This window comes from Dermacentor silvarum, chromosome 10, assembly GCF_013339745.2.
Source record: "Dermacentor silvarum isolate Dsil-2018 chromosome 10, BIME_Dsil_1.4, whole genome shotgun sequence".
NCBI lineage: Eukaryota > Metazoa > Arthropoda > Arachnida > Ixodida > Ixodidae > Dermacentor > Dermacentor silvarum.
The window spans coordinates 41,662,328-41,690,224 of NC_051163.1; the positions used below are offsets into that span (position 1 = coordinate 41,662,328).

The window sequence follows — 27,897 nt, forward strand, 5'->3', positions numbered from 1 at the left end:
GGTGTGTACATTGCAGCTCTGTCCATGTTAGAGGCACATTGAAGGTGTGCTCATAAGTGAACTTATTTCTTGTGTAGGCATTCAAATTTGCAGAAACAACCATCGCACACAAGGGCACATGAAACAGGATCTCACACTTCTGAATGCTTGATAAAAGAAATGTATCTTGCGAGGTTTTTGATATTTAAGACAGCTATCTCAGTGTTCAATTGTGTCATGATCTACTCATACTAAATGCCACAGTTGTTGCTAAACAGGAATAATTGTCATTGCATATTCGTTATATGGCAAATGACTTCTGCTCAAGGGCACCTTTAGCTTTACCTCAGGTCATGCTGCATTATGTGTATCAGAACTACTGATACACTAGTATGATCTGTATGATGAAGAAGTTTATTTGTTTTGGTAGAATTGCTTGTATGAAGTAGTGATTGCTTTTCACTGATGAACATGTAAATATTTCTTTCAGATGGTGATGTACAAGAACTACGAAATGCGTAATGTGTGCCATGTCTCCAAGGGAGCATTCAAGGCGTTTCATGGCTAAGCACAAGCTGCAAGGCTTCTAATAAATGTTATGTTTCAGTACCAAACTGGTTCGATTGAGTTAAGTTCACTGGACTGGCTGGTCTTGTGGCTGTTCGTTGGTGACATGCAATCGCAACCACAAAGATGCATCTGAGAGATGGTAAGCTTGAATCCCATTTGTATGTAAACATTTACCTGTGGTTCAAGCTGCCATTGCTTACCATCTCTATATTACAGAATTGATGCTAGTTGCAACGGGGACCAACTGGAACCTGTTAGAATGGGAACCAAATGGAACGGTTGCAATCGGGATTAATTGGGAATTGTTCCATAAACCAGTTGAACTAGGACATTCCCAGTTGAAGACTTTCACCTTTCCCAGTTGAAGACTTTCACCTATGATATGTGGACCAATAAAGGCCCAAGCAGAAGAGGAAGTCCAAAATCAGTCAACATATACATGAATCGTATCAAAAATTAAGAAATGATGAATAAAGCAAATACAGAAAAAATACAGAAGTGGGACACAACTTCAGTACCAATACAATTCCCTCAAGAGGCATAAAAAAATCTGAACTTTTTGGTATGCATTTCACCTCGGCGATCATCTTTGCAACAATATTTATATACGAGTAAATTGGTGCATGCAAAAATGTTGGAAATACAATTGGATGCATTACAAAAAACTCGCAAACACAGACGCTTTTGACAATACCAAAACTGAAGAAAACGCCGCATTACCGCTCGCCGGAAATGATATACCGACCAGAATGTTGAGAATCAGTGTGGCTTCTCGGCATGACCTCAGAAATTAGACAGTGCCTGTGGCATGCTGAAAATATTGATGGCGACGTGTTGAGATTTGCGTCGTACCTGCTAATGATCAGATTCAACTGTCGTCACCTTGGGTGCTATTTAAAGGCTGTTTATCAGAAAATAAGACAATTACCAGTCTTGCAGCATTGCCAAGACTGCTTCAGTGTCACTCAATTATAATCGATATAGCCGTAGCAAAATTTCGTAGCAGTTGGCCTTAAGCTTTAGATTCCCCTTTAGTGTTTGCCTTTATAGTTCTAGAGAGCCCCTTTAAAAAAACTTGAAATGAAACTCCTGCATGTCAGCAATACACATTTAGTGTGCACAGCAGTCAGGAGTGAGCATGTACCTGTCGGCATAGTTCTTGATCAGCGTGTGCCAGCCATGTGCGACGAGGAGGCAGAAGCCCATGCTGGGCATGTACAGGACGCGCTCAGCCACCACGAAGCCCACGGGAAAGAACAGGTTGGACGCCGGCAGGAAGGGAAACACCAGCAGGGATAGGCTCTGCAGCAAAGAATAGTACATCTCTCTTGATTAGGCTATGAAATCGTTCTATATCCAGCTATACATCCTGATACTCAAAACATAAAAATTTGTCTGTCACTAGGCTGCACATTACAAAACATGCTTTATTAGAAAGCACAACAGTAGCATTAGAAAACCAGTTTCATTCACAAACTCAGGGATCTTCAGAGCACATGCGGTCATGCATTATCCCATAAAGTTCATGAAGGTGACCCTTCTGGGCCAATTATTACCTGTGTATATCTTCTTGCCTGAACAAGAAATGGATGTCTTTTGCACCGACAGCAGAGCAAAAGAAAAAGTGCTTGTGGCAGATGGTGCGACTATTATATCAAGTTTGTTGCAATAAAACATTTTCAGATTTCATCCAATGAGGAGACACAAGTGCTAGATCTATAAATCCAATTGACTTCCATTTATTTGACTTCAGCTAATTAGATTTTTCAGATAATTCGATCCCAGTCGAAGGTCTCGGCCGGCACTTATGCATTTCCAAAGGCCTAAATAGATGTTCACCAGATAATTCAAACTTGTCAGCGTGCACTTGTGTGACCTAAATGGTGATCTTAATAGTGACCCCTTTAGTGGCAGCATGTCTCGGCGGAGCTTAGGGACAGTGAATGTGTTGAACACACGTCATCGCCAGTCGGAAACGCCTATTTTCGACCTGTCCTGGGAAGATTTTTATTTTAATACGGGAAGCTTACAATGTCTAATTACAGTATTTAGCTAATTCTAACGTGTGCCTTTCTTCCAGCATGAAAAACGGTCCGAAATCGCTTGCACGCTGCAATCGGATACGGAACCAAAACAGCATTCGGGGCGTTAGTACGCCTTATGCACAACCCAGCTGTATTGCGGCGAAGCCAACTTTGAATGGCGTGCGGTGAAGCTGACTTTAGAAAACCACCTGTCATAGGATCTGTTCCATTTTCCCTTGTTAAAAATCGAGTGTGCGTTAGATTTCTACTCTGCCTGGAGCTTTAATGTCAATGCTATGTTATTTTTGTACTTTAAACACACTGAATACGCGCGCGTTTGATTTGGGGGCGTGTTAGAATCGACCAAATATACTGCCATTCAGCGATGTGTTTTGGAATTTTTCATTGCGATATTCCAGGCTAGTTCCCGCCGTCGACGTCGCCATAAGGTTCCATATAAAGTCCATGTGCAATAAGATTGTGGCCACGCGCCGTATGCTGCAAGTGCGAGGGAAAGCGGTCGAGGGTGAAGGATGGTGGCTTGATGCGGCGGCGTTTTCTCACACGCGCCCTAAGTAGGGGAGCGGGGAGATTGAATGGAGGGTGAGGGGAAGGGGGCATGCATCTTTTCAACTCTGGCTGCGGCCTCGCTTGACGCGGCTGAGCGCGCCCGCCCTATTTAGGAGGTAATCTGCGGGGCTGCGTATGCCGTGTGTTCTCGCCCAACCTACTTTGCGTTGAAGTGAGAGGCAGCACGAAGGCGAACTCGTTGACCCCTGCTGCTGCTACTCAACACGCCAGCGTTCTGGCAACGAGTGTTAGCGGTCATTGAGTGAGATGTGTTCATGCTTGCCTGTGCGAGTGTGACACCATGCTTGTTAATTTAGTTAGTAAGCTATATGTTTGAGGCAGTTTGCACGGCCGATAAAACAACTAACCTTACTTTGTTTAGCTATTTCATAATTTGTTATTGCAATAAATGCTTCGCCACTTGGGAAAAACTGCGTACATTTTATGCATCGTGTTTAATTCGACCGAACGGAAAATTCAATCAGTTTCGTTGGTCCCGTGAAGGTCAAATTAACAGGAGTCAGCTGTAGTACTACCAACAATACGCACTTCCGAATGCCACTTCTAACAAAATTTTGTGGCGATTATTTGTCATTTTTCTTGAATTATCTGGTTCTCTGAGCGACGTAGCATGCTTTAGTACATCATGCTCACTGTGGATCAAATGAAAGTTTTCAAACTGTTGCTTCAATCTCATGTTTTCTTGTGCGCAGTCAATGACATGAAGTATTAGAAAACTATTTGAAATATATTCAACTTTTTGAATAGTGATTGACCATTCAATTCAATGGCAGTATCGAATATGACGATATTATATTTGTTATTCGAAAGCTGCAAATATTTAAAAATGCCTTAGTGCCTAAGGGTATGTCAAAAAAATTTACAGGGACTCTTATATGTTATCCCTAAGACGACTTGACGGCGAATGCCCAAGTGCCGATGCATTAAAGATGGACACATGACATACTTCGTTTCACAATCTATTTCACATTCTCTCATTCTTCTTAATTTGCTTACTCATCCTCTTAATTCCAAAGGTAGAGGGTTCAACTCCCACTCAAGGTCGTGGGTTCGAGTGCCTTAATTAACTCCATCTTATTTAACTTTGCCTTCAACAATCCCCAGAGGTTGTGGGTTTGACTCCATCCAATGGTCGAGGGTTGGAGTGTCCTAATTAACTATCTTAACTACCTGTGCCTTACTTTGTCTTAATTACGACCAAAGGTGGTGGGTGGGTTAGAGGCCGAGGGTTCGATTCCCACCAAAGGTCTAAGGTTGGACATGCACCAAATGTCGTGGGTTCGACTTCCACCAAAGGTCTAGGGTTCGACTCCGACCAAAGGTTGAGGATTCGTAGCCTTTTTGTACCTTTCGTGCTGCTGACACATTTTTGCTCAAAGTCGACTGACTAATGAGACATATAAGGCTTTTGCCTTAATAAATGAATATATAAATTCGCACATCCGTATACATGTGAAAACAGCTCAGATAGCTAACGCGGTGCTCTAGAAACAATAGTGCATGCACTGTTCGGCATTTTTCAAGTTGTGCGAAACTTTGCCCCCATAGGGCCTCTTCTCAGGCTTTCTTGCTAAGCCTCTGAGCATCAGCTCAGGTGTATTGTTAATGGGAATAATAAGGGTGTGTGAATACATACCGAATAGTAGATGTCGAATCGAATAAAGAAAAAAAGTCGAAATCAAATAGTATCACAAACTTTATCACAATCTTTAAAGCTTACAAGTTTTGTGCAAGACAGAAAAAAAAGCACGAAACACGGTGCTGCACATTCTCCGGAGTCTAGTAGCATTGCATAACAATGCGGCAAGCTATCATTAACTTAAGTACCCAAGAATTGAGATGTAAAAGTACTCTTATTAAAGGCCACACTATATTAGTATATGCCAGCTCTGATTACAACTCACTTCTATATGAAGGTCTTAAATTTTCTTTTTGGACAGAACGTCTGTTGAATAAAATCAAGTGCTTTTTTTTGCCCTCTGAAGTTGAAGATGTAGTGAAGTTAAGTGTACTGCATATCTTGGCGATTTTCAGTTTAACAGTTGAGCTGTGTTTTATTGCAATCTTTTATAATTATTGCAAAGAGAGTTTTCCTTTCCAATTTCCCTTCAAGATTTTCCCAACCTTATGGGCAGGTGGGCTTTGTCGGTTATGTCAGATTAATCTGCGCGAGAGACGAAAGCACGGACCACGCATCACGTGACTCAATCACCACTTCATCCATGGCTGTCGTTGGCACTACGCGGGTCTATCTGCGATCACGCCGACGGTGAGAGCCGAGGTCTTATGACTGTCGGGTTCAGCATCATTCGTCACCTGCCAAACGTTCTGAAATCGGGCGAGGCACAGAAAATTCACTGTCGCTTCACCTCGGTACACGGAAATGAGTGCATGCGCTTACCCAGTCGAAAAAAAAAAAACAATTGATTCCAATTAGCTTTTCCAATAGGAATCAACTGGGAACAATAGGAACCAATTGGAAAATGCTTACTTCCAACCGGTTACGATTGGATCAGAGGAGAAGCCAATGGGAGTTGCCAACTGAAATGAACTGGACCCAATTGGAACCGATTGGAAAATCCCTAGTTCGAACTGGTTACGATTGAGTCAAAGTGAAACCATTTCAGTCTGATTGGACTTGCCAATTGGGATCAACTGGGCTCATTAGGAAATCCTTACCTCCAATTGGTTACGATTGAGGCAAGAATGGAACCGATTGAGTCCAATTGGACTTGCCAGTTTAAACCAGCTAGGCCCACCTTACATTCCCAACTGAGTCTAATTGGACTACCAACAGGAATAAACTAGCTAGAACGTAACCAACTGGGAAATCATAATTTCAGTTTATGAACCCACTCAAGAAAACTGGAATGAGTTATAGCTATGTATGCATGCAGTACTAAGGCTATAGCAAACCTGTTTCTGACGGCTGGAAACCTATTTAGGTTTGCTTTTTGGGGTATATATGTGTATTGGTATTGCCCACTGGTGCAATTGGCCATTCCAACCAATTGGTTTGAAACCAATTGGCACCCATTGGGTACAGTTGGTCACTCCAACAAAAACCAATTGGTCACGTTCCAGTTCGTTCAATTGGTCCAGTTATGTACTAATTTACGATTGGAAATTTTCCAATTGGTACCGATTGGAAATTTCCCGATTGGAGGCAACGGCTTTTTTTGACTGGGTTATGCATCAGTGTTATCTCAAAGACGATCAGCTATTTGGTCGACCGGCAATGAATCGACGATTTAGCTCGACATCTGGCCAGACAGCTCATCCGCATTCCTGATGAAATGGGAGAGCCGTGATGAGACAGGAGAGAGGTCACTGAAGGAGATGGCCTCGCCTTGCGCATGCGTAATTGCGCCGCCTGGCAACCTGCTGCCGTTGTCGCGAATCCAAGGCCCCCGTCTGCAGCTATTCAATCGAGACCTACCAGTGCCTTTCCCTTACCTCCACACTTAGCTGCAACATATGCTCCTACAAGCAGCTACTGGCCGCCACAGCAGCCCGTGCGCCCACCTCTCCAATATCTCCATCAGACTCAGCCCGCTGCTCTCAATCCATGGCGCACCCATGACAACCGCCCTATCTGTTATTCGTGCGGCCTGCCTGGGCATGTAGCACGGCTTTGCCGCCGGCGCGGATGGTATCCTTCAGATTCTCCGAAGGCACAAAGCGGCAGTTTCGACTCTCCGTTCCATTCCGCTCCTGCCGCTCAGCACTTCGAAGCCTCACCTCCTGCTTCCCGAACCTTCAATACTCGTCGGTCTCCGTCGCCCCGTTGGCGTTCTCTGTCACCGCTTGTCCGTCGCGCTGAAGCTATCCGAGAGAAAAACTAAAGAACGCAGTTCCGGAGGCAAGAACTGCGATCTCAACAAACTCATCAAGACCTCATTTATTTCCTGCGAACGTCTTTGAATTTTATGCAGAAGACATTGCCGTTCATGCGCTTGTAGACACGGGAGCAGCAATATGAGTGATTTTGGACCAGCTTAGTCTTCAACTTAGAAAAGTCGCGCCACCATATTCTGCCATTTCACTACGTACAGCAAGCGCTGCGCCGATTGAACCCGTAGGGAAGTGTACCGTGCATGTTGTTATAAGCGGTCAAGGAGATTGACGATCTGGGCGTGCTGACCGGGAATGAGGTCGCGATAAATACACCTGGAAAATGTAGGGTCACACAGCGGCATCAAAGGAGTTCGTTATTCTGCCTCGCTGCTCCCATGCCATGATTTTAGGATGGGACTTTCTGTCATCTCATCATGCCGTTATTGATTGTGCCCATGCGGAACTCACTCTGTCGCCATTCGGCAACCATGTTTTTGAAGATACTGACGACGCTTCCGGTCGTGTGTTTGCCACCACCGACACCGAGATTCCTGCATACTCTGCCGCACTTGTACCCGTTTCCTACGTCGGGTTTCCCGACTCCACGGTTCTTTTCACGCCGTCTAAGCTTGTTGCTCGCCATCATCCCTTTTTGCCATTCGACAAGGTTCCAGCGCACTTTATGTCTCAAACCTGTTTCCTTGCCCTGCTAGCCTGCTCCACGATGAGTGTCTTGGTTATGCTGACGAAATCGAACCAAGCTTCCTTTGTGATGTGCCTGACAACCCGGCTTCGCCTGCGGTTGACGCTATGGCCCTTCAAGTTTCTCCTTCGATGCCGCTGTGTGACCCTACATTTTCCAGGTGTATTGATCACAACCTCATTCCCGGTCAGCACGCGCAGATCTTCAATCTCCTTGACAACTTTCGCATGTCATTCGACCTATGGCCTATGGTGCTATGATGCTGGCAAAATTGCGGATGAAACGGCGGAATTATGACGCTAACCCAATGAAGCTGCGCAGTTCTTTCAAGGTCTGTGGTCGTGGAAACTGGGCAACAGCTTGTAGTTTCGCCAGATCAGGGAGTACACCTTCTTTCGACACGACATGGCCGAGGATGACCAGCTGCCGGGCGGCGAAGCGACACTTCTTCAAGTTAAGCTGGAGGCGAGCATCGGCGATGCATTTGAGGACGCGTTCAAGTCAAAGTAAGTGGAAAAGAAAGTCCGGTGAAAAGATAACGACGTCGTCCAGATAACACAAGCATATCTGCCATTTGAGGCCACGCAATATGTTGTCCACCATTCATTCAAATGTGGCAGGCACGTTACACAGGCCAAATGGCATCACGGTGAATTCAAATATACCGTCAGGTGTGATGAAGGCCGTTTTTGGACAGTCTGACTCAGCCACTGGCACTTGCCAGTACCCGGATCGTAAGTGTAAAGATGAGAAGAATTCGGCACCTTGGAGGCAGTCTAGCACGTCGTCAATACGGGGTAGTGGATAAACATCCTTGCGGCTGGTCGTATTGAGAGGCCGGTAGTCCACGCAAAAGCGAGTTGTGCCATCTTTCTTTTTGACCAGCACTACTGGAGAAGCCCAGGGACTGTGCGAAGGTTGTATGACACCGTGTTGCAGCATGTCTCCAACGTGCTCAGCGATGACGCTGCGCTCAGTGGCGGATACACAATACGGCCTGTGGCGTAAGGGCGCATGGTAGCCGGTGTCGATGTGATGGAAACAGTGGAAGTACGGCCTAAGCGAGATTGTTGTAGGTCGAATATATATATAGAGCGAGAAAGACACAGGTAAACTACACGATGCGACATGAGGCCCCAGACGTCGCCCAAACACATCAGATATAATTCCGGAGCCCCTGGCGGTCTCCTACGTAGCGTAGATACCAGAGCTGCAGCGGGGTGCCACAATGTGTCCGCTGGCTGAGCGCACTGCAGCTCGCTGAAGACAACCGCGTTTGGCTTACGTTTGGCACATTGTAGGCGCCAAAATCGGAAGTGGCGTCGTCGTTAACATCCAAAACCATGCATGCGCACTAGTTTTGAACCTTCTGCAAAATACTAAATATCACCTCTAACCATTTAGAACATCACGTGCAAGCAATGCACCAATCACAGACTCGAATGAAGTAGAAAAGAGACAGTAAGTGCGGGAATGAGGAGGACATGCAACGAACAATGAGGGTTGCTACCTTGTACACTTGTTTTAACTCCGACAATTAACCCATGGCCCTCAGTACCCAGTGGCTGCGGAGCACCTGACCAAGGCGGCGGTCAGACCTGCGACGTGGCAGAGGGTGCTAAGAATCTCTGGGTCCGGACAGGCCGCCAATGGAAACTGAACCTGGCAACGTTCAACACGCGCACCCTCTCGAGTGAGGCTAGCTTAGCAGGACTATTTGAGGAATTATCAGGCATTGCCTGGGATATTATTGACCTTAGTGAGGTTAGAAGAACTGGTGAAGCTTACACAGTGCTGACTAACGGCCACGTCCTCTGCTACAGAGGTCTTCCAGATAAGAGAGAATCCGGGGTAGGATTTCTAGTCCATAACAACATAGCGGGCAACATTGATGAATTTTACAGCATTAGTGAGAGGGTAGCAGTCGTCATAATAAAGCTGAATAGGAGGTACAAAATGAAGGTAGTACAAGCCTACGCCCCAACTTCCAGTCACGATGATGAAGAGATAGAACAGTTTTATGAAGATGTGCAATTAGCAATGAGAAAGGTGCAAACTCAGTATACTGTAGTCATGGGCGACTTCAACGCAAAAGTGGGAAAAAAGCAGGTTGGCGAGCAAGCAATTGGAAACTACGGCATCGATTCTAGGAATGCAAGAGGAGAGATGTTGGTGGAATTCACGGAAAGGAATAGGCTCCGAATAATGAATACATTCTTCAGGAAGCACACCAACAGGAAGTGGACCTGGAAAAGCCCTAATGGAGAAACAAGGAATGAAATAGATTTCATACTCTCTGCCGATCCAAGCATAGTACAGAATGTAGAAGCGTTAGGTAAGGTAAAGTTCAGTGAGCATAGGTTAGTGAGGTCTAGGATTTCTCTCAATTTGAAGAGAGAAAGAGTGAAATTAGTCAAGAGGAAACAGGCTAACCTAGACGCAGTAAGGGTGAAAGCAGACCAATTCAGGCTGGTGCTCGCAAACAAATATGCAGCTTTAGAACAGGAAGATGAAGATAACATAGAGCTAATGAATGAAACCGTAACTAGGCTGATCTCAGAAGCAGCAATTGAAGTGGGAGGTAAGGCACCAAAGCAACCTGTAGGGAAGCTCTCCCAAGAAACAAAGGACCTAATAAAGAAACGGCAAAACATGAAAGTGTCCAACTCACGAGATCAGATAGAATTCGCTGAACTGTCAAAACTGATCAACAAGAAGAAAGTAAGGGATATTCGAATTATAAAGTGGGAAAAATTGAGGAAGCCGTAAAATATGGACGCAGCATGAAATCAGTAAGAAGAAAACTAGGCATAGGACAAGGCAAGATGTATGCACTGAAAGATAAGCATGGTAATATCATCAGCAATTTCGATGACATAATAAAAGCAGCAGAAGAATTCTATACTGACCTGTACAGTAGCCAAAACAGCCAAGCTACTTTCATTCGAAAAAGTGATGAACCGGATACAGAAGCTCCTTCTATAACTAGCGATGAAGTTAGAAGGGCCTTGAAAGACATGACCAGGGGAAAAGCACCTGGAGACGATGGAATAACAGTAGATTTAATCAAAGATGGAGGAGATATCATGCTTGAATAGCTTGCGGCCCTTTATACGCAATGCCTCACAACTTCAAGTGTACCAGAGAGCTGGAAGAACGCCAACATTATACTTATCCATAAGAAAAGAGACGTTAAAGAATTGAAGAATTACAGACCCATTAGCTTGCTTTCAGTATTGTATAATATATTCACCAAGATAATTTCCAATAGAATCAGGACAACACTTGACTTCAGCCAACCAAGAGAACAGGCTGGCTTCAGGAAGGGATATTCTACGATGGACCATATCCATGCCATCAATCAGGTAATCGAGAAATCTGCGGAATACAATCAACTTCTCTATATGGCTTTCATAGATTATGAAAAGGCATTCGATTCAGTAGAGATACCAGCAGTCATAGAGGCATTGCGTAATCAAGGAGTAGAGGAGGCATACGTGAATATCTTAGCAAATATATACAAGGATTCCACAGCTACCTTGGTTCTCCACAAGAAAAGTAGAAAGATACCTATCAAGAAAGGGGTCAGGCAAGGAGACAATCTCTCCAATGCTATTCACTGCATGCTTAGAAGAAGTATTCAAGCTCTTAGACTGAGAAGGATTAGGAGTGAGGATCGACGGCGAATATCTCAGCAACCTTCGGTTTGCAGATGACATTGTCCTATTGAGCGACAATGGAGAGGAATTACAATAAATGATTGAGGACCTTAATCGAGTAAGTGCAAGAATTGGGTTGAACATGAATATGCAGAAGAGAAAGATAATGTTCAATAGCCTGGCAAGGGAACAAGAATTCAGGATCGCCAGTCAGCCTCTAGAGTCTGTAAAGGAATATGTTTATCTAGGTGAATTACTCACAGGGGACCCTGATCATTGGAAAGAAATTTACAGAAGAATAAAATTGGGTTGGAGTGCATACGGCAGGCATTGCCAAATCCTGACTGGGGGCTTACCACTGTCGTTGAAAAGAAAAGTGTACAATCATTGCATTCTACCCGGTGCTAACATATGGGGTAGAAACTTGGAGGTTAACAAAGAAGCTCGAGAACAAGTTAAGGACCGCACAAAGAGCGATGGAACGAAAAATCTTAGGAGTAACATTAAGAGACAGGAAGAGAGCGGTGTGGATCAGAGAACAAACGGGGATAGCCGATATTCTAGTTGACATTAGGCGGAAGAAATGGAGCTGAGCAGGCCATGTAATGCGTAGGATGGATAACTGGTGGACCATTAGGGTTACAGAATGGATACCAAGAAAAGGGAAGCGCAGTCGAGGACGGCAGAAAGTCAGGTGGGATGATGAGGTTAGGAAATTCGCAGGCGCAAGTTGGAATGCACTAGCGCAAGACAGAGGTAATTGGAGATCGCAGGGAGAGGCCTTCGTCCTGCAGTGGACATAAATATAGGCTGCTGCTGATGATGACACTTGTTTTATCTAGGGACCATAAGAGTGCCTCGATGTGCGCGCCCCCGCAAACGCAACTTAACGACGCGCGCTACTCTGGTGCCATTTCGTAGCCATCGTCGCTATATTCCGCCTTGCGTGGCACTACGCGTTTCTTCTCACGCTTTCGCCATACCCTCCTCCGCTTTCTGCCTCATGGTTCCGCTGCACCCACCTCCGCTTTCATCCTCGAGCTATCTTCGCTCTCGTCGTCTTTCATCGCGACGCTGTGCTCCGCGTTCACTCTCAGCTTTCGGTGTGCTCATTCGCTCTATTACGCTGAGGGACAACGCCGACGCTCACCGCAGAAACGGGCGACCTCTAAAAAAATAATCAGAAAGCTCGTCTTCTCGCATAGCGTTCGCTGCAAGCCTTTCCCAGTAAAGATTACGGTTGCATAAGCTGCAGTTGCCGGGAAGTGGCAACTCTGTGACCGGACTATATAGTATAACGCCGCGCGTCGCAGCTCAGCCAGTCAGTGCGGTGATCGGTGTGATGGCTCAAACTATCGCGAAAGGAAAACACGCATTGTTGAGTTGTGCTCCAATTTCGCATTAGGGAGTACCGTAATCGTCGGTGAACTTTTCAAGCAACTTGAAAATATATCTATATGTACCTAAATGCCCTGTAATCGACACCTAGGACCTGGGCATCCATTTATTGCCCCCCCCCCCCCCCCCCAAAGAAAAATATCATGTCAGTACTCTTTAATGAAACAATAATTTATTAATTTTCTTTATTCCACATAGCTTTAAAGGCCCCAAGGCGTTAAAGAAAGGAGTGAATGGGGTAAAATAAGAGAAAAAAATTCGCAGTTTCGCCCGACAGGCGAAGCATCGATTGCGCTAGCAAATTAATAGAGAGTTATACGAAGGAAGGATAGTAGTTTAATGGGCCGTATAAAGTTGTAAACGTTCGCTTACTAATTAACTAAATAGGCAAGCACGGTGTCACGCGCGCACAGGTAAACATGACCACGTCTCGCTCGATGAGCGCGGAAACTCGCTGTGAAAACGCCGGAGTGAAAAGCGCGCCAGCAGCAGCAGGCAAATTGACCTTCGCGCTGTCTCTCGTATCGCTTCAACGCGAACGTCGAAAGCACAGCGCATAGGAAGCTACCAGCACTCGGCGCATGCACTTTTATCCATCGCAGATCGCTTTGAGAGGCCCGCGCGGGCGCGCACATCGCCCACATCGCAGATCGCTTTTAAGATACGGGCGCGGCCGAGCTGTGAGCAGCAGCCGACGGAGCAGAACGCACTGTAAAACAAAGGAGTCTTCGCAGTAGAAGGGCGGGAAGGGGAAGTTTATTGCTCGAAGAACCGTAATAACGCGTCCATACTGGCCGTTCGAGTCAGTCCAGAAGCGCCAGATCACGAGCGAGCCGCTCGCGCCGAGCGCGCTAGTAGCCGTCCGTCGTCCTCTTCCTCTAATATTTAACACACTCCGGGGCCTGAGGTGGCGAGTTCTAAAGGGTACAATTTCTGCACAGGTCGGATCATCTGTGAGCCACTGGGTATTTTAACTTTACACGCACGGACGTTGCCATCTTTACTTCGGATGCAGTCACTTACTACCCCAGTCTTCCAGAACATTCTGGGAGCCTTGTCTTCGTGAATAATCACAACATCACCTTTACTGATGCTATAAGCTTTTGATGCTTTCCTCAAGTGAACGCTTCGAAGTGTCAGTAGATATTCACGAAGCCATCGCTTCCACAGTTGTTCCATTATTAGCTGCCTGTGGACCCACAAACTGAGCAGCTCAGTCTTTCTTTCTCCCGTTCATCCGACGTTTTAGGATTAGACAAGAGACGGCTGCCTAACAAAAAATGAGACGGGGTTAGAATGTCTGGCTCTTTAGGAGAAGAGTAAATGAAAGTTGTGGGTCTGGAATTCACAACGGCTTCTGTTTCAGTCAGCAAAGTGCTTAGTTGTTGTAGGTCAACAGACGCCCTTCCCAATGACTTGCGAAGGCACATCTTTACAATCCTAACTAACCACTCCCAAAAACCACCCCACCAAAAAGCTCTCTCTGCAATAAATTTCCAAGTTATGCCGTGGGTAGAACAATACTGGCTGACTTCCTCTTTCCTCAACAACTGGTGCATGGAAGCTAGCTCACGTGCAGCTTTATTAAATGTAGTAGCGTTGTATTAGTATACTATTCGCGGTGTTCCACGTCTTGCACAAAATCTTTGGAAGGCCATGAGGAAAGCATTTGTAGTAAGTCCAACCGCATGCTCAAGGTGAATTGCTCTAACTGCTGCACACGTGAATAGCACTATGTACACTTTAACGCCACTGCAATCTTTCACAAAAACTGGCCCTGCAAAGTCAACTCTCGTAACCTCAAAAGGGGCGAGAATTGCACACAGGATCACTGGGAAGAGGGGCTGCCGGTGCGCTCGCAGCCTTGAGTCGGAAACGAGCACAAATCACACATTTTCGGAGCACTCTCTTCACTGCTTGTCGCACTCTGGGCACCCAGAACCGGGCGCGAAGTTCATTTAATGTGTCACCGACACCGCCGTGGAGCACACTTTTGTGAGCTTGCAAAATGACGAGTCGCGTGACCGGGTGGTTGCACGGCAGCAGCACAGGCGTCTTTTCGTTGTATGTGACATCGGCGTTCTGAAGGCGAGTTCTAATCCTCATGACGCCCTTTTCGTCGATAAAGGGATGCAGGTCTCTTATGGGCGACGTCTTGTCGAGGTCTTGTCCCACTTCAAGTTGGGCTCTCTCTTTGGCATAGGTATCTGTCTGCATTTGCTTGAACCAGATGTTCTCAGCTTCTTGAACTTCAGTAGCTGTAAGTGATCCTTCTGTTTGCGACGTTGGCGATCTACAGTTGTCCACGAAGCGTTTTACCTATGCTGTCACTTTTACCATTCGTAACCAAGAACTAAATCGCTCGGCACTGAAAAGTGGTTCTCTTATCACGCTCACCAGTACAGGAACGTTTGTTTGTAACTCGGAAGAAACTTGTTCGTCTTCCGGTCCGAATCTTGAGCGTCAGATGTCGTTGGCCAACTATTTGCCGCACGTAGAAGCCAGTTAGGTCCTTTCCACCACAGCTGGCTATTTCGAAGGTTTGTGAGCGAAAGCCCACGCGTCAGCAGATCAGCCGGGTTTTGTGTTCCCGGACAGTGATGCCACTGGTCTGGATCTGTTACTTGACGTATCTCGTTAACTCTGTTATAAACAAATTGCTTCCACTTGGTTGCCGTGCTTTGTATCCAACAAAGCGCTACAGTTGAGTCCGTCCACAGGTGCTCTTCTATTTTCCATTGCCTCGACTCTAGAGCCTCCCACAAGAACTTTAGGACTCTAGAAGCCAGAACCGCTGCTATCAATTCCAAACGTGGTAACGTGATCCGTTTGATTGGAGCTACTCTACACTTCGAAAGTAGAAGCTGAACATAAACGTTACCGCATTGATCTTCCATTCTCAGATAAGCTACGGCACCGTAAGCAATAGAACTGGCATCAGCAAATACATGAAGCAGGGAGCTTGCAGGCTTGTCCAATAATAACTTCAGCTCACACCTGGGAAGTGAAAACACCGGAGAGCATTTCAGCTCATCGGACCAAGTTCCCCATTGATGTCTAAGTTGCTCACGCATAACTTCTTCCCACGCTGTGCCGTGCTCCCACAATCTCTGAAAGAGGACTTTCATCCTAACGACGAACGGTGATAGCCACCATAATAGACCGAAAATCCGTGCGGTCGTCTGAAGGACACATCTCTTGGTGTCGTTCTTTTTTTCCAAAATCTGCAACAGAGATTCCATGTTTAGAATAAGCTTGTCAGCAGCTGTGTCCCATAGCAAACCAAGAACTTTCGTAGGAGCCATTGCTGAGACAGAGTCCAATCTATCAGTGATGTACTTTCTTAGCTCATCATCATTGGTGGACCATTTTTGCAGCTTCATGCCCGCTTTGCTCCGGATGAGATTTGCTTCTTTATAAAGAGGGAAAGCTTCTTTTGAAGAAGGAACTCCTGTGACAAGATCATCAACGTATAAATTCTCGGCAAGTTGCATGGCAAGTGATCTCAGCGCAGGATCGACGTGCTTGAAATGATACTGGAGCGTCGTCGTTAAGAGGAATGGACTTGCTGTAGTTACAAATGGCACTCGTGTTATCCTATACTCCACTATTTTCTCCACATGTTCACTTGACATTGGCGTGCGGTCAAACCATGAAAACCGCAAGGCGTCGCGATCAGGCTCTTTAATGCCGATTTGAAGAAACGCCTTTTGTACATCTGCAGTAATTCCAACCTTGTGTAGCCTGAAATTCACAAGCATTTTAACCATGTTGTTGGTGATCTTTGGTCCTTTTTCTTATAATCCGTTCAGAGACGCTGCTCCATGTGTGTGTGACGAGACATCGAAGACCACCCTCAGCCGTGTCGTCGAGGATGATTCCCTGATAACAGCATGGTGCGGCATGAAGTAACATCTCTCTGCCGCGTCTTTTCCGTTGACTCTTTCCGCGTGATCATCCAGTTCATACTGCCTGACTGCCTTGTCGTACTGCTGAAGAAGCTCCTCGTTACTACCAAATCGCCGCAATAAACCGTGTAGGCGTCGAACCGCAACACTTCGGTTGTCTGCTAGGTATGTGTTGACGGATTTCCACGGTAGCGCTACTTCGTACCTCCCGTTCTTGAATGCTATGTTCTCCGTGAATTGCCGGACCACTTCATTTCCATGCTCGTCGTGGGTAGAAGGGTCAGAAATGCCTATGCTGTCTAGATCCCAGAAGTGCTGTAAGGTTTCAGACACTGTCAGTCTCTGTGCAACTCGTGCGAAGGACACAAACGTGCGCGCGGACTTCTTTAAAGATGCGACCGTCGCATGGTACAGGCCCTTGAAATGTCCAGCCAAGCTTGGTGTTGATAGAAGCAAGTCCTGTCACTTCGTCGTGCGACCAAACATCGTTTAGCATGAGCTTCCACATTTGGTAGGCTCCAATGAGCTAGCTCAGTATGCCAACTTCTGTTTTTAGGCCAGGAAGCGATACACAGTCAGCAATAAACTTCTTTTCATTAGCCAGCTTCTGCACAAATGACTGTGACTGTGGAGGTTAAGCAAGTGATCACAGATAAAGGGAACCTCCTAAAGCCTCGATTTCGTGTTTGGAGCTGTCATATTGGCTCATCAAAGTCACCTTAACCAAGTTGAGCTGCTCTTTTGGCGCACCGCTCGAACCACCGAACGCTTTCACTTCAACATCTACCTTCTTCAGTGTTGGCAGGCTTAGTTTTCTGGATATATCTTCTCTGATAAACGTTCTCTGGCTCCCGTTGTCCAGGACCCCTCTTATATAGCAAGAATTGCAGTCACTTAGAGCCCATACTCGGAACGTCTGCAGTAATACGTCATTTTCAAATAAATTGCTTGTAGGTGCCTGTGCGGCAGCATGCAAGCTCAGGGTTTGTCGTTCACTCGGTTTCTTCTTGCTAGCGTAGTTGGGGTCACAAACAGCTGTTGCGTGCTTGCCTTTACAGGTAGCGCAACGGGTATTGCGTCGGCAATCTTTCGAGCGGTGGCCTGATATCGTGCACTTGAAACATCTGCCCGACTTGGCCAAAAGGCTCTTCTTCTCCTGCAGGCTTATTGTAGAAGTGCACGTTTCCGTAACGTGGGTGGGTGAAAGGCAGAAAAAACAAGTACCGTTCGTCTTGCTGGATTCGTTGTGTAACACGGAGGCGGTAGGCGTGGCACAGGTCTTCCTGTCACGCCTTCCGTCGTGCGTGTCGCGAACGCAGGAATCCTGGTGACCACTTTTTTCACGGGCTTCGACCTCCAGTCGGAGAAAATCCAATAGCTGGCGCAGCTCCGTCTCTGACGACTGGATCTCATCGGGCTTTTGTAGTAAGCTCTGTCGCTTGTAGTGTTCCACCACGATGTCATTGGGGATCGCTTTCGTTAGAATCTCGACGAGCATCGCAGCGTATGAAAGCTCCGATCGTCCAAGAGCCTTGAGACCTCTCACGTTAATATGTACGGTATCCAGGAGATTCCTCATAGCGGTCACGTCAGTAGAAAACCTCACTGGTCTCAGCATTCGAAGATTCTCCAAGTACTTCTGCTCGATGATCCTCACGTTGCCGAAGCGGTTGGTTAGAATTTCGATGGCATCTGCATATGATGCGTCCGTCACTTGAATTCCCTCGATCGCTTTGGCCGCTGGTCCAGCCAAAAGGGTTTTCAAGTAGTGAAAGCGGTCGATGTTCGTTAAACTGGCATTTTCGTGGACGGCATGCTTGAACATGTCCCAGAAGGGCTGCCACTGTTGCACTGTTCCATTGAAGTGAACCAAGTCGAGCTTCGGAAGTCGAGAAGCACCGACAACTGGTGTTGAGGTATCACCGAGGGCACGATGTCCCGAGATCGTACCTGAAGCTGAGACGTCGTTAGGTGTCGGTAGGCCTCGATCCGCGGTCGTTTGAGACTGAAGTTGTTCGATGTGGTGACAGAGAAGGGACAAGGTTGCTGCCGCGTTGTCTTCATAATCCACGACCGAGATGTAGTCTTCGGATGCTTGCTCGTCCGTGAGGTAACCCTCCAACTGTTCGTTGAGCACCCGTAGTCCGTCGTTGCAGTTCTTCAGTCTGTCATGCAGCTTTCGAAGCGCCGGAGCGCTAAACTGACTCGATTCCATGAGTTGGCTTGCCTCGTTTCGGAGACGCATGTGCAAAGCTCGTTGGGTCGCTCGCTTGCCCTTGATCCGCTCCATCTTCGTTGCCGGCGAAGTCCGTTCGTTGTCGGGTCGCTTGGATCACAGAGTCCTGGGTTTCTTGGCACCAAAAATTGTAAAACAAAGGAGTCTTCGCAGTAGAAGGGCGGGAAGGGGAACTTTATTGCTCGAAGAACCGTAATAACGCGTCCATACTGGCCGTTCGAGTCAGTCCAGAAGCGCCAGATCACTAGCGAGCCGCTCGCGCCGAGCGCGCTAGTCGCCGTCGTCGTCCTCTTCCTCTAATATTTAACACCAACTAAGTGGTTGTAGGACTTCAAAGGTTGTCACATGGCCAGCTTTTCACCTGCACCGCCAGTTCCGTTTGCTCATTGTTCCGGATGCAAATCCAAAACCCACACTCGCATGCATTTGCCTGTTTTCCAGTTCTTCCTTACTTAAATGGGCACTGTATAAATTGCATTGCAAGCGCTGTCTTGAATGTTCGAACATAGCAGGCAGATGAATTGCCACACGCAGATTCATTCCCGAGTCCTTAAACGTTTCACCGTCGAGTTATGCAAAGTTGAAAGACCAAGCCATCCATCCGTTCACTTGCGGGATTTTTTTTTTTATTTTTTTTTTATTTCTCACCTTTCTTCTATGCATCCAGAAGCATCCTCTGCTTCTCTTTAATACATCATCTCAGCTACCGCCCTTTGTTTGTGCTTATCTCGTCAGATGGCATGACTCTGCGTCTTGCCACTTTTCGTTTTGATTTTGTTTGTATGACTCTGCGTCTTGCCACTTTTCGTTTTGATTTTGTTTGTACTTTTGCTTGCAATACTTTTCACAAGACACTTCCTCGCGACGTCCTTCGCAGCGGGGCCACGGCGCGCGCCTTCATCAGACAGCTTTTTCACTACCGCACGCACGTCCCGGTTATATTTTCGCCAGTAAGCTGGTCGCCAACAGATCATCCATCCATCACGATGAAGCCGGGGCTCTTCATCCTCGACAGCTTTGCACCAAGTCAAAACCCAACAACTGTTTGCCGCAACCGTTGTGGACGAAACCGCGGCTGCTATCGACGCAATCATGGACGGCGACCTTGCAGTTCTGAACCCACGCGGCCGACGCACGCACCAAGTCAAAACGAAACTACCATTTGCTGCAACAGCTGCAGACAAAATCTCGTTCGCTATCGACGTGATTATTGATGACGACTACGCAGTTTTGAAGGCACGCGGCCAACGCAATGTTATGTGCGGCGGTAAACGCAAGAATAAAGGCTTTAAAGGCACAGGTAGACGCGGAAGTGTTTCGGTGTTGTTGTCATTCGCATACATTTTCCGCTGATGACTATGGCGATGCAAACTCCACTGCTTCGTTTCGGTTGGACGCTGGTGCCGTTTTTGCTCTATTGCGTTGCACATGTACGCCGCTCCACCAGCTTCGAGCGTTGTCCGCACTAACGAGAGTTTGATTGCATTAAATAATGCATAAACCTGCCGGGAAGATGAGTCTGATTTTCCGAATTAATGAGGATCGAATTGACGCGGCTTTACTGTAGTACTTTCCAGCCATTTCGGTATTGGCACTGCCCATGGAACAAAAATAAAATGGTTAATGAGCTTGTGTGCCACATGCATATGCACATACATAGCTGCAGCATTGCTCTAACATATCTTCTGCTTTTTGTGGCAACAATATTTTCATTGGAGAGGGACAATATTTTTGCTCTTGTCTTTTCGTTTCTTTTTTTCTTAACGGGCAGGCTTCGGGACCAACTCAAGCAGCAGTACGAACAAGAAAATAGGGACAAGACTGGTGACCAACAGTCGGCCGAGGGCTCACATGCGGGAGATTCACCTGACAATCTGTGACCAAGGCCACAATTCAAAAGCTCCATTGTCTCCTTCATAGGCATTCATTGTGGTCACAGTGCAAGATTACCCAGCTCTCCACAAATTGGCTCATTGTGATGCCAGAACAAATTATTTTATCTGCGTCTGATATGAGCATCATCATTGTGCTGTTTTTAAATGGTTAATTCAAATGCAGCTTGCTGGCTTGTTGTTCCCCTTGGTAGCAACGTGTAATGAGCCTGCTCAGCTCAAATTAACTCCTGTTGTGCTAGTGCTAGTAAAGTGTATTTCAGTTGTTGATATTATTTTGCTATTATTTTACTATTTTATTTCATTGTTACTTCTACTTGAATGTTTCTCTACTTGGCTCTCCAAAAATGAATTTTGCTTTGTTGTAATAAAGAAGGGCACAGTACAACTCCAATTGCCCTGAGCATGATACCTAACTACAGTGTTTCTCAGATATTCTCCACAATTACAGTGTGCGACAGACCTGCTTTGTGCAAACCAGCGCGCCTAAGGGGCAGTAAAGGCAAATAATAAAATCAAGCCTCGGTGCGACGACATGTCCAAAGCATAATTTTACCAAGAGCAGAGCTTTCGTAATCAAGAAGCATTAACAAAGGACACTGCCACTGGTGCTGTAACAGTATGTAAAAGTATAGTGCCAGCTCCTATGCTGTAACACATCCTGTTTATAATGACGTCGCCACGTTCATACCACAGGTGTTGCTGTCACTTTCCTGCTGTAGTTGAGTTCACTGCACTATAGTGGGAAAGCGGTGTGATTAGGGAAATGCTATTGTGTATTTTTCCAGTTAAATTAAGTTGTGGCATGCCTCATCTTAACCCCGGTCCTATTGTAGGATCTTTCTTTTTTTTTTTTAAGCAAAGTTTTCTATGGCTAGGCAAAACGAAATAGCGTCTGTCCTTTGCCTGTCCACAGAAAACTATCACCATCAGCATTGCGTCGTCTTTTTCCGCAGCTGACTCATTGGCGGCACCCCTGGAGTTGCGCTCATGCTAGGCACACACTCGTGCCACAGCTTCCGCATTCGTCGTCGTCTTCTTCCACAGCTGGCTCCGTTGCCGCTCATCATTCCAGCGTAGACTTTCACTTCTCTTCTATCGTCGTAATGAGGAGGCAGCGTTTACGGGGGTATGAGCCATTCGTTGTCTTACATGATGGACAGATTTAACTTTGAAGCAATTTAATTTCGAAGAATCGCAAGCGGCAATGGCTGGCGAATGCTGCTAACCACGCCGCCGTGCAAACTCGAGGCATCGAATGCAAGCGACAACGGCAGACTGCGGGCATACCGTCAGTGACGTCGTTCTTTTCGTCGCAGCCGAACGTGTGGGTAACCTCATAATTGAGAAATGCTTTAATGAATCGTCGGGATTAACCGAGTGATAAACACCGAGGCTGCACGTTTCAGCTTCGCTGGTTAACCATCTGTACGGAGTGCTTGTGCGGTCTTTTGTATGTGTATGCCTTTCTAGCCGGCTAACTTTGATGGCTAAGTACAGGCATCATAAAAAACAATAATAATCAAAATAAAATGTGTGCTTTCTAATTGTAGTTGCCCATAGCCCCCTTAGGACTACAACTACCAGCATTCTTTGCAGCAGTGGTGAAACAATGCCCTTCAGGAGCTGTATGCACAACTGTGCGCACGAAGACAGTGCAATGAAAGCAAAACCACTGATGAAAATTGTATTTAAAACTTGCCATGTGCATCATTAAGCACTTCTCATTGGCCATGTGTGTTGGATATAGGTACTTCCAAGTTTAGTAGACATGAAATAGTTTTTCCATATCTGAGGTTTTTGTACAGAGTTGTCGAATGGAGTTCACATTCTGCAAACTTGGCATAATTCTCATAAGGATTCGAAATTCTAAATTTGTCCTGCTGCTGTATTCTTTCTACGATTTGTGAAACTAAAGTGTTCAGAGGGAGGCGTCCGCCAGGGGCGTGGATTTGAAAACCGCCTATTGTAGCCAACCGCCAGCAATGAGAGAAGTTAGTAATGGATTTCAAGATAAAACACAATGGTAGTTTGACCAGTTAGATTTTTTGCACCGAAAAAGAAATTAACGAACTGGTGTTGCCTCCTTGCACAGCTTGCATTTGGCGCACTTTACGAGTGGCGCCCTCTGTGTCTGTGCGGGCCTCTTAACTCAGTCGGGAGCACCTATGGTAGTGCCTGACCTGCGACATCACCGCCGCTGCTCTGTAAAGAAACCGCGTTCATCGCGGGCAACTTGAATTGTGCAAGGATGCGCCGGCCTTTGGCTCGCGGATCGGCTGGAGAGAGCAATACATCGGCCAACGGAAGCCCCGGACTAAAGCACCCGGCCACCGTGACATGTCAGTAAGAATCACTACACCAATAAAGCTTTTCTCTCTCTCTCTCTCACGCTCTCTCCTTTCTGTCGTTTTTCTGTGCTAACTAATGCTACTAATTTATATAGTGGCATAAAGCAAACGCTTCGGTGTTTCCATAGGGGCAGTTTAGTAATAGAAATTCATTAAATACTTTCCTTTAAAGGGTCCCTGAAACGGTTCGGACAAATTGTGTTCCTTTGGGAGCGTGACATTTAAGTCGAGACGCGCCTGGGCGGCCAATTTAGATTCAGGCCCGTACGCGCGTTAACTGTTGAGCACGCAAACTAGTCGGGCGATTCGGAGAAAAAGTGTCGCTGCGATTATGCGAAAGGTTATTCGATCGCTGCTGTGGCCGTACTAGATCCGCCGTGCACGCATTTTATATCAGTATGCGAATCTACCTACCACGCTTGAAAAGAAATCGTTATAGTTATTGGAGTTAGTTCGTTACTTTATCTCCGCCCAGTTGAGATTGCATTGTCGACCGCCATGATTGCGACATGAGCTTGCCCTGTGCTTTTTTTTTTTTTTTTTCCGTCTCTGCGTGATAACCAACAGCTGTTTTGCGCATGCGTTGGAAATGTATATTTTTCACGTTATTCAGTCCGGCAGTAAACAAAGTAAACATTCGTAAGGAAACTCCTTGTGTAAGGCCGCTTCGGTATATTTAGGTTTCGAATTGCCAAGCCACGTGATTCCGCTTCCGCAACCTTACAGTTCGTTCGTGCGCAGTGGCAGCCAGCGCAAAACGTACAGCTGAACGGGTAGGCTTTTCTGTGGCTTTTATTGGCGACCGCACTGTGCTGATGGTGGAACCGCTTGCTGCTGGGAAAACAAATTTACCGCTTCGCTATGTCGGTGCCGGCTCTAGGTATTGATGTGTTCCGCCGCTGTTATGTATACAACTCGGCGCGCGTTTGGGCGTTCATTTATTTTCTGCCTCGCAAGTCTTTCTCGGAGAAGAGTCGCAGCTGCTTTGCCCACCCTCAACGCCCCCACAACGCGAGGTCGCTGCACTCGGTGCTTCAGGTATTGAGAAGTGTTGGGATTCCGAGAAGATGGAAGCTAGGATTAACCGGTCAGCTGTCGAGATAAGTGAGAAGCGATTGTTGGTGGGGGGAAAAAAATCAGGGAAGAGATTGATAGAACCGGAGTCATTACAAGCTTAGGTAATGTGACAATAGGTTTTAAATACGAAAGTTAAGACCGAGACCACATAGGCAAAAGTTAGCGATACATGTAGTAAAACCTCATAAAATCAAGCAGGCTTGGTGAATGTCTCCTCCCTGCTTCAAAGGGGATGCAAATAAGTCACCCAATTCCTGAAAGCACGCACATGTATAGAAATTATTTCTTTTATTACAATTGTTTTGTTTTTTTTTTTTTTTTTGTCAGCGACGCATATTTCATGCGTCTGACGTCAAATATAGTACATTAATCACTGGTGAGGAATTGAAAACTCACTAATTAACGACTTATTATATATGGCACATACTGCAGTTAGTGGAATTAAACCAGTCACTGCTCAAGACATGACCGCCTGTTATAAATGGTTTTCATGACGTCATCATGGCCGTCATCGTGGGGCGCTAGCGTGTGTCGAGAAGCTGGGTAAGCGAGGAACGTGACCCGACAACAGGTGTGTCTTGCGCCGAATGACAAAGCGATATCAGTAATGATCCGGTAAAAAAAAAATGCTCATCGCGTTAAGAAAGTAAAGCAATAGCCGTCTGATGAGGTGCACTGAACGTCATCGCGGCCGCCATGTTTGGGTATCCCGAGATTTAGCGGTCACTGTGTACAATCGTACCTCACAGTCGGAGACGTCATTCCGCTAATTGCGACCATGCATGTGGCGTGGCGTTCGACGTAATAGTTTCCCACAAAGCCTTCTTTTCTTCTTCTTCTTCTTCTTCTTACTATGGTGGAAGGAAACGAGTTAGGAAGGAGTGTCACGGGATAAAACTGAAGCCAGAAAATGTCGGCCCAGCACGTGATCAAGTCACGCTACGTTTTAGTGTCTTTCGCGCTCAGGGCACGCAGTTACAGCCACGTGTGGCGCTCTGCAGCAAGTTGCATATAAAAGACCGTAAATGTACACGTGGCAATTAACGACTATAAAAGAACTCCCAGGTTCACAAATCCATTAACTCTGCTGAACCAGAAAGATTATGGATCGCAGTTCGGTAAACTGCATCTGTTAGAACAATATGCATGTAAAGCGGACAAATTTGATACGCGAGTGTACAGCTCGCAATTATCGACAATCCGCATGACGAGAGTCGGATGATGACGATGTAAAGATTACGACGGCATCATGACCATGATATGACGTGAATTCGGGGCCATTACTGTATGACGACGATGTGATGAGGACGGCTGCATGAACACGATTGACGATATCATAACTACGGTGGCGTATTGACGACTGCAAGCTTTAAAATAAATTTTTTAATCTTTTTTTTTTTCATTGAAAACCGGCATGTAGTACCTGCAACCATAATGCCACGAAAGCTCTATTATGTGCCCCTACAAGCTTCCCCCCTCCCAAAGAAACAAGGTAGGGCTCAAAAATCACTATTCGCACACCCCTAGTTATCATGTTTGCTACGCATTTCTCTACGACCCCTGAAGAAAGAACAAATCATACGACTTAGGACGTATGAGGCACATGTGAGCCGATTCTGAGGAAAGATCGTTACTCCGCATTGCCTGTTCGCAGTGAAAAAAATAAACGCCAGGGTCATGCCGCGCTTCTTCCTGGAAGTAAATGGAACAGCGTTGCCTGCTAAAAATACGTTGTGAACGGAGCGACGACTCCTCGGGTTGACCAGTGAACGGTACTTTTTTTTTCTCTCTCTCTCCCTCTCCTTTTTACAGCCGCTTTCTACAGAAAAGAAAGTCCACGCTGTCGTGTTTACACGTTGTATAAATTATTATCTGGGTTGCCATGACAGTGTCAAGAAACTCGCTCGGGACCGGCCTTTGCATTCTCCATTTTTGTGCACGTCTTCTTTTACCTCTTCGACCGCTTTCTATATGTATAGTCATTAGCCCCATCTACATGCCCCCCCCCCCCCCCCCCTCCCCGCCATCACACGAGCACATAAACGCACTCGCTCACCTTCGTCGCATTTGTCACGGAGCTACAAAAAAGCACCGGGAAAAAAAAAAAGGTCGATCAATACAGGCTCCGGTGCGGCATAAAATGCCGATTATGACGCGTGTACATGTTTCCCTATCTGTTGTCGATCACGACGCTGCCAGATACTGTCATATCGGCTCGCGATGTATCCGCGAGCTGGGTATTTCACACTACCCGTGGCCGATATTTTATATAGAGACACTAGAGGCAAATGTTGAATCGAACACTAATAGAACGGCGCTCCACGAGTTGTCCAATGTGTTATTTTTAACAAAAGCGGAAGCACATTTTTTTTTTTTTTTTTTTTTGTAAGCGATGAAATCAGGTACGTCGAATGTTCGATGCCGCGCCACAGTGAAAATATATATGGTAGTAGTTTTCGTTGCGTAGCATGTTGCAATCATATTTAGTAGGATTGTGGTCCACGACTCATGTAAAAAAATGTCGGTGACATTGCATCTCAACGTGAGGTAAAATAGTTTAGCCAATGTTTGTTGCCCCCTGCCCCTAGAATACGCTAACCAACGCTCTATACACATGCTGTTTGCTAAAGTCACAATGGATGGATACTAGATGGATATTATGAGCGTCTCCTTCGAAACGGGTTGGTGGCGGATGCCACCAAGCTCGTCACTTTTATCTCTTTTCTACCAAGCTCGTCACTTTTATCTCTTTTCTGCGCCCATTTTTTTCAGTCTTTATGACCCGCGGTTTGTGTTAACAAATCATTGATCCTGACGCAGATGAATTATATTGCGATAGCAATTATATGGACACTCCTGGCGCATTTCTGCCGTCTACGTCGCCGTGATGGCCCGTATAAAGTCCGAGCACGATAACATCATCACCGCGCGTCGTATGCTGTATGTGCCAGCGATAGCTTGCGAGGGTGAGCCGACGATCGTGGCTCAATCTCGCGCGCGCAGGGAGGAAAGCGGGGAGGAAGCGCGTGCCGTCTTCCGTCGCGCGCGAGTCACCGGGGGGAGGGCAGGGCGTTCTACTCCGGCTGCTGCTGTGTACGGCGCGGCCGTGCGGGCGCCGGTTCTTGAAATCGATCTGCGATGTGGGCAAAGTGCGCGGTCACGCGGGCCTTATCTTCAAAGCGATCTGCTATGTGGACAAAGTGCGCCGAGTGTTGGTAGCTTCGTATGCGTTGTGCTTTCGACGCTTAGTTCGCGTTGAAGCTAGAGGCAGCAAAAAAGTAAATAACCTCACTGCTGGTGCCGCGCTCCCTCACTCCAGCGTTTTCACGGCGAGTTTCCGCGGTCATCGAGTGAGATGTGTTCATGTTCACCTGTGCGCGTGTGACACCGTGCAATTGGTAATCTAGTTAGTAAGCGAATTTTCGCAAGATTATACGGCCGATAAAAATACTATCCTTAGTTCGTATAGCTGTCTACGAATTTGCTATCGCAATCGATGCTTCACCTTTCGGGTGAAACTGTGACTTTCTTCTGAGATATTTATGTTCCCTGCTTTTGTGCCACCAATGTAGTCGATCGTCTTTTGCTATTCTCCACGGCCGATTTATTAGGCTTTCCTTCACTGTCCCTGAAATCCATTTCCTTGGGCAGGGTCATTGACCCTGTATGGAT

The 27,897-nt window shown here is 46.4% G+C and overlaps 1 protein-coding gene across 1 annotated transcript in view; it reads left to right on the top strand.

The window, feature by feature from the left end:
- The window catches only part of LOC119466459 (uncharacterized), a 50,406-nt gene extending 29,193 nt beyond the window's left edge, over window positions 1-21,213 (top strand). Inside the window, exon 5 of the mRNA XM_037726972.2 lies at window positions 20,677-21,213. Coding sequence (XP_037582900.2) covers window positions 20,677-20,785 — 109 coding nt within the window. The 3' untranslated portion in view covers window positions 20,786-21,213. The remainder of the gene's footprint in view (window positions 1-20,676) is intronic.
- The last annotated feature ends 6,684 nt before the right edge of the window (window positions 21,214-27,897 follow it).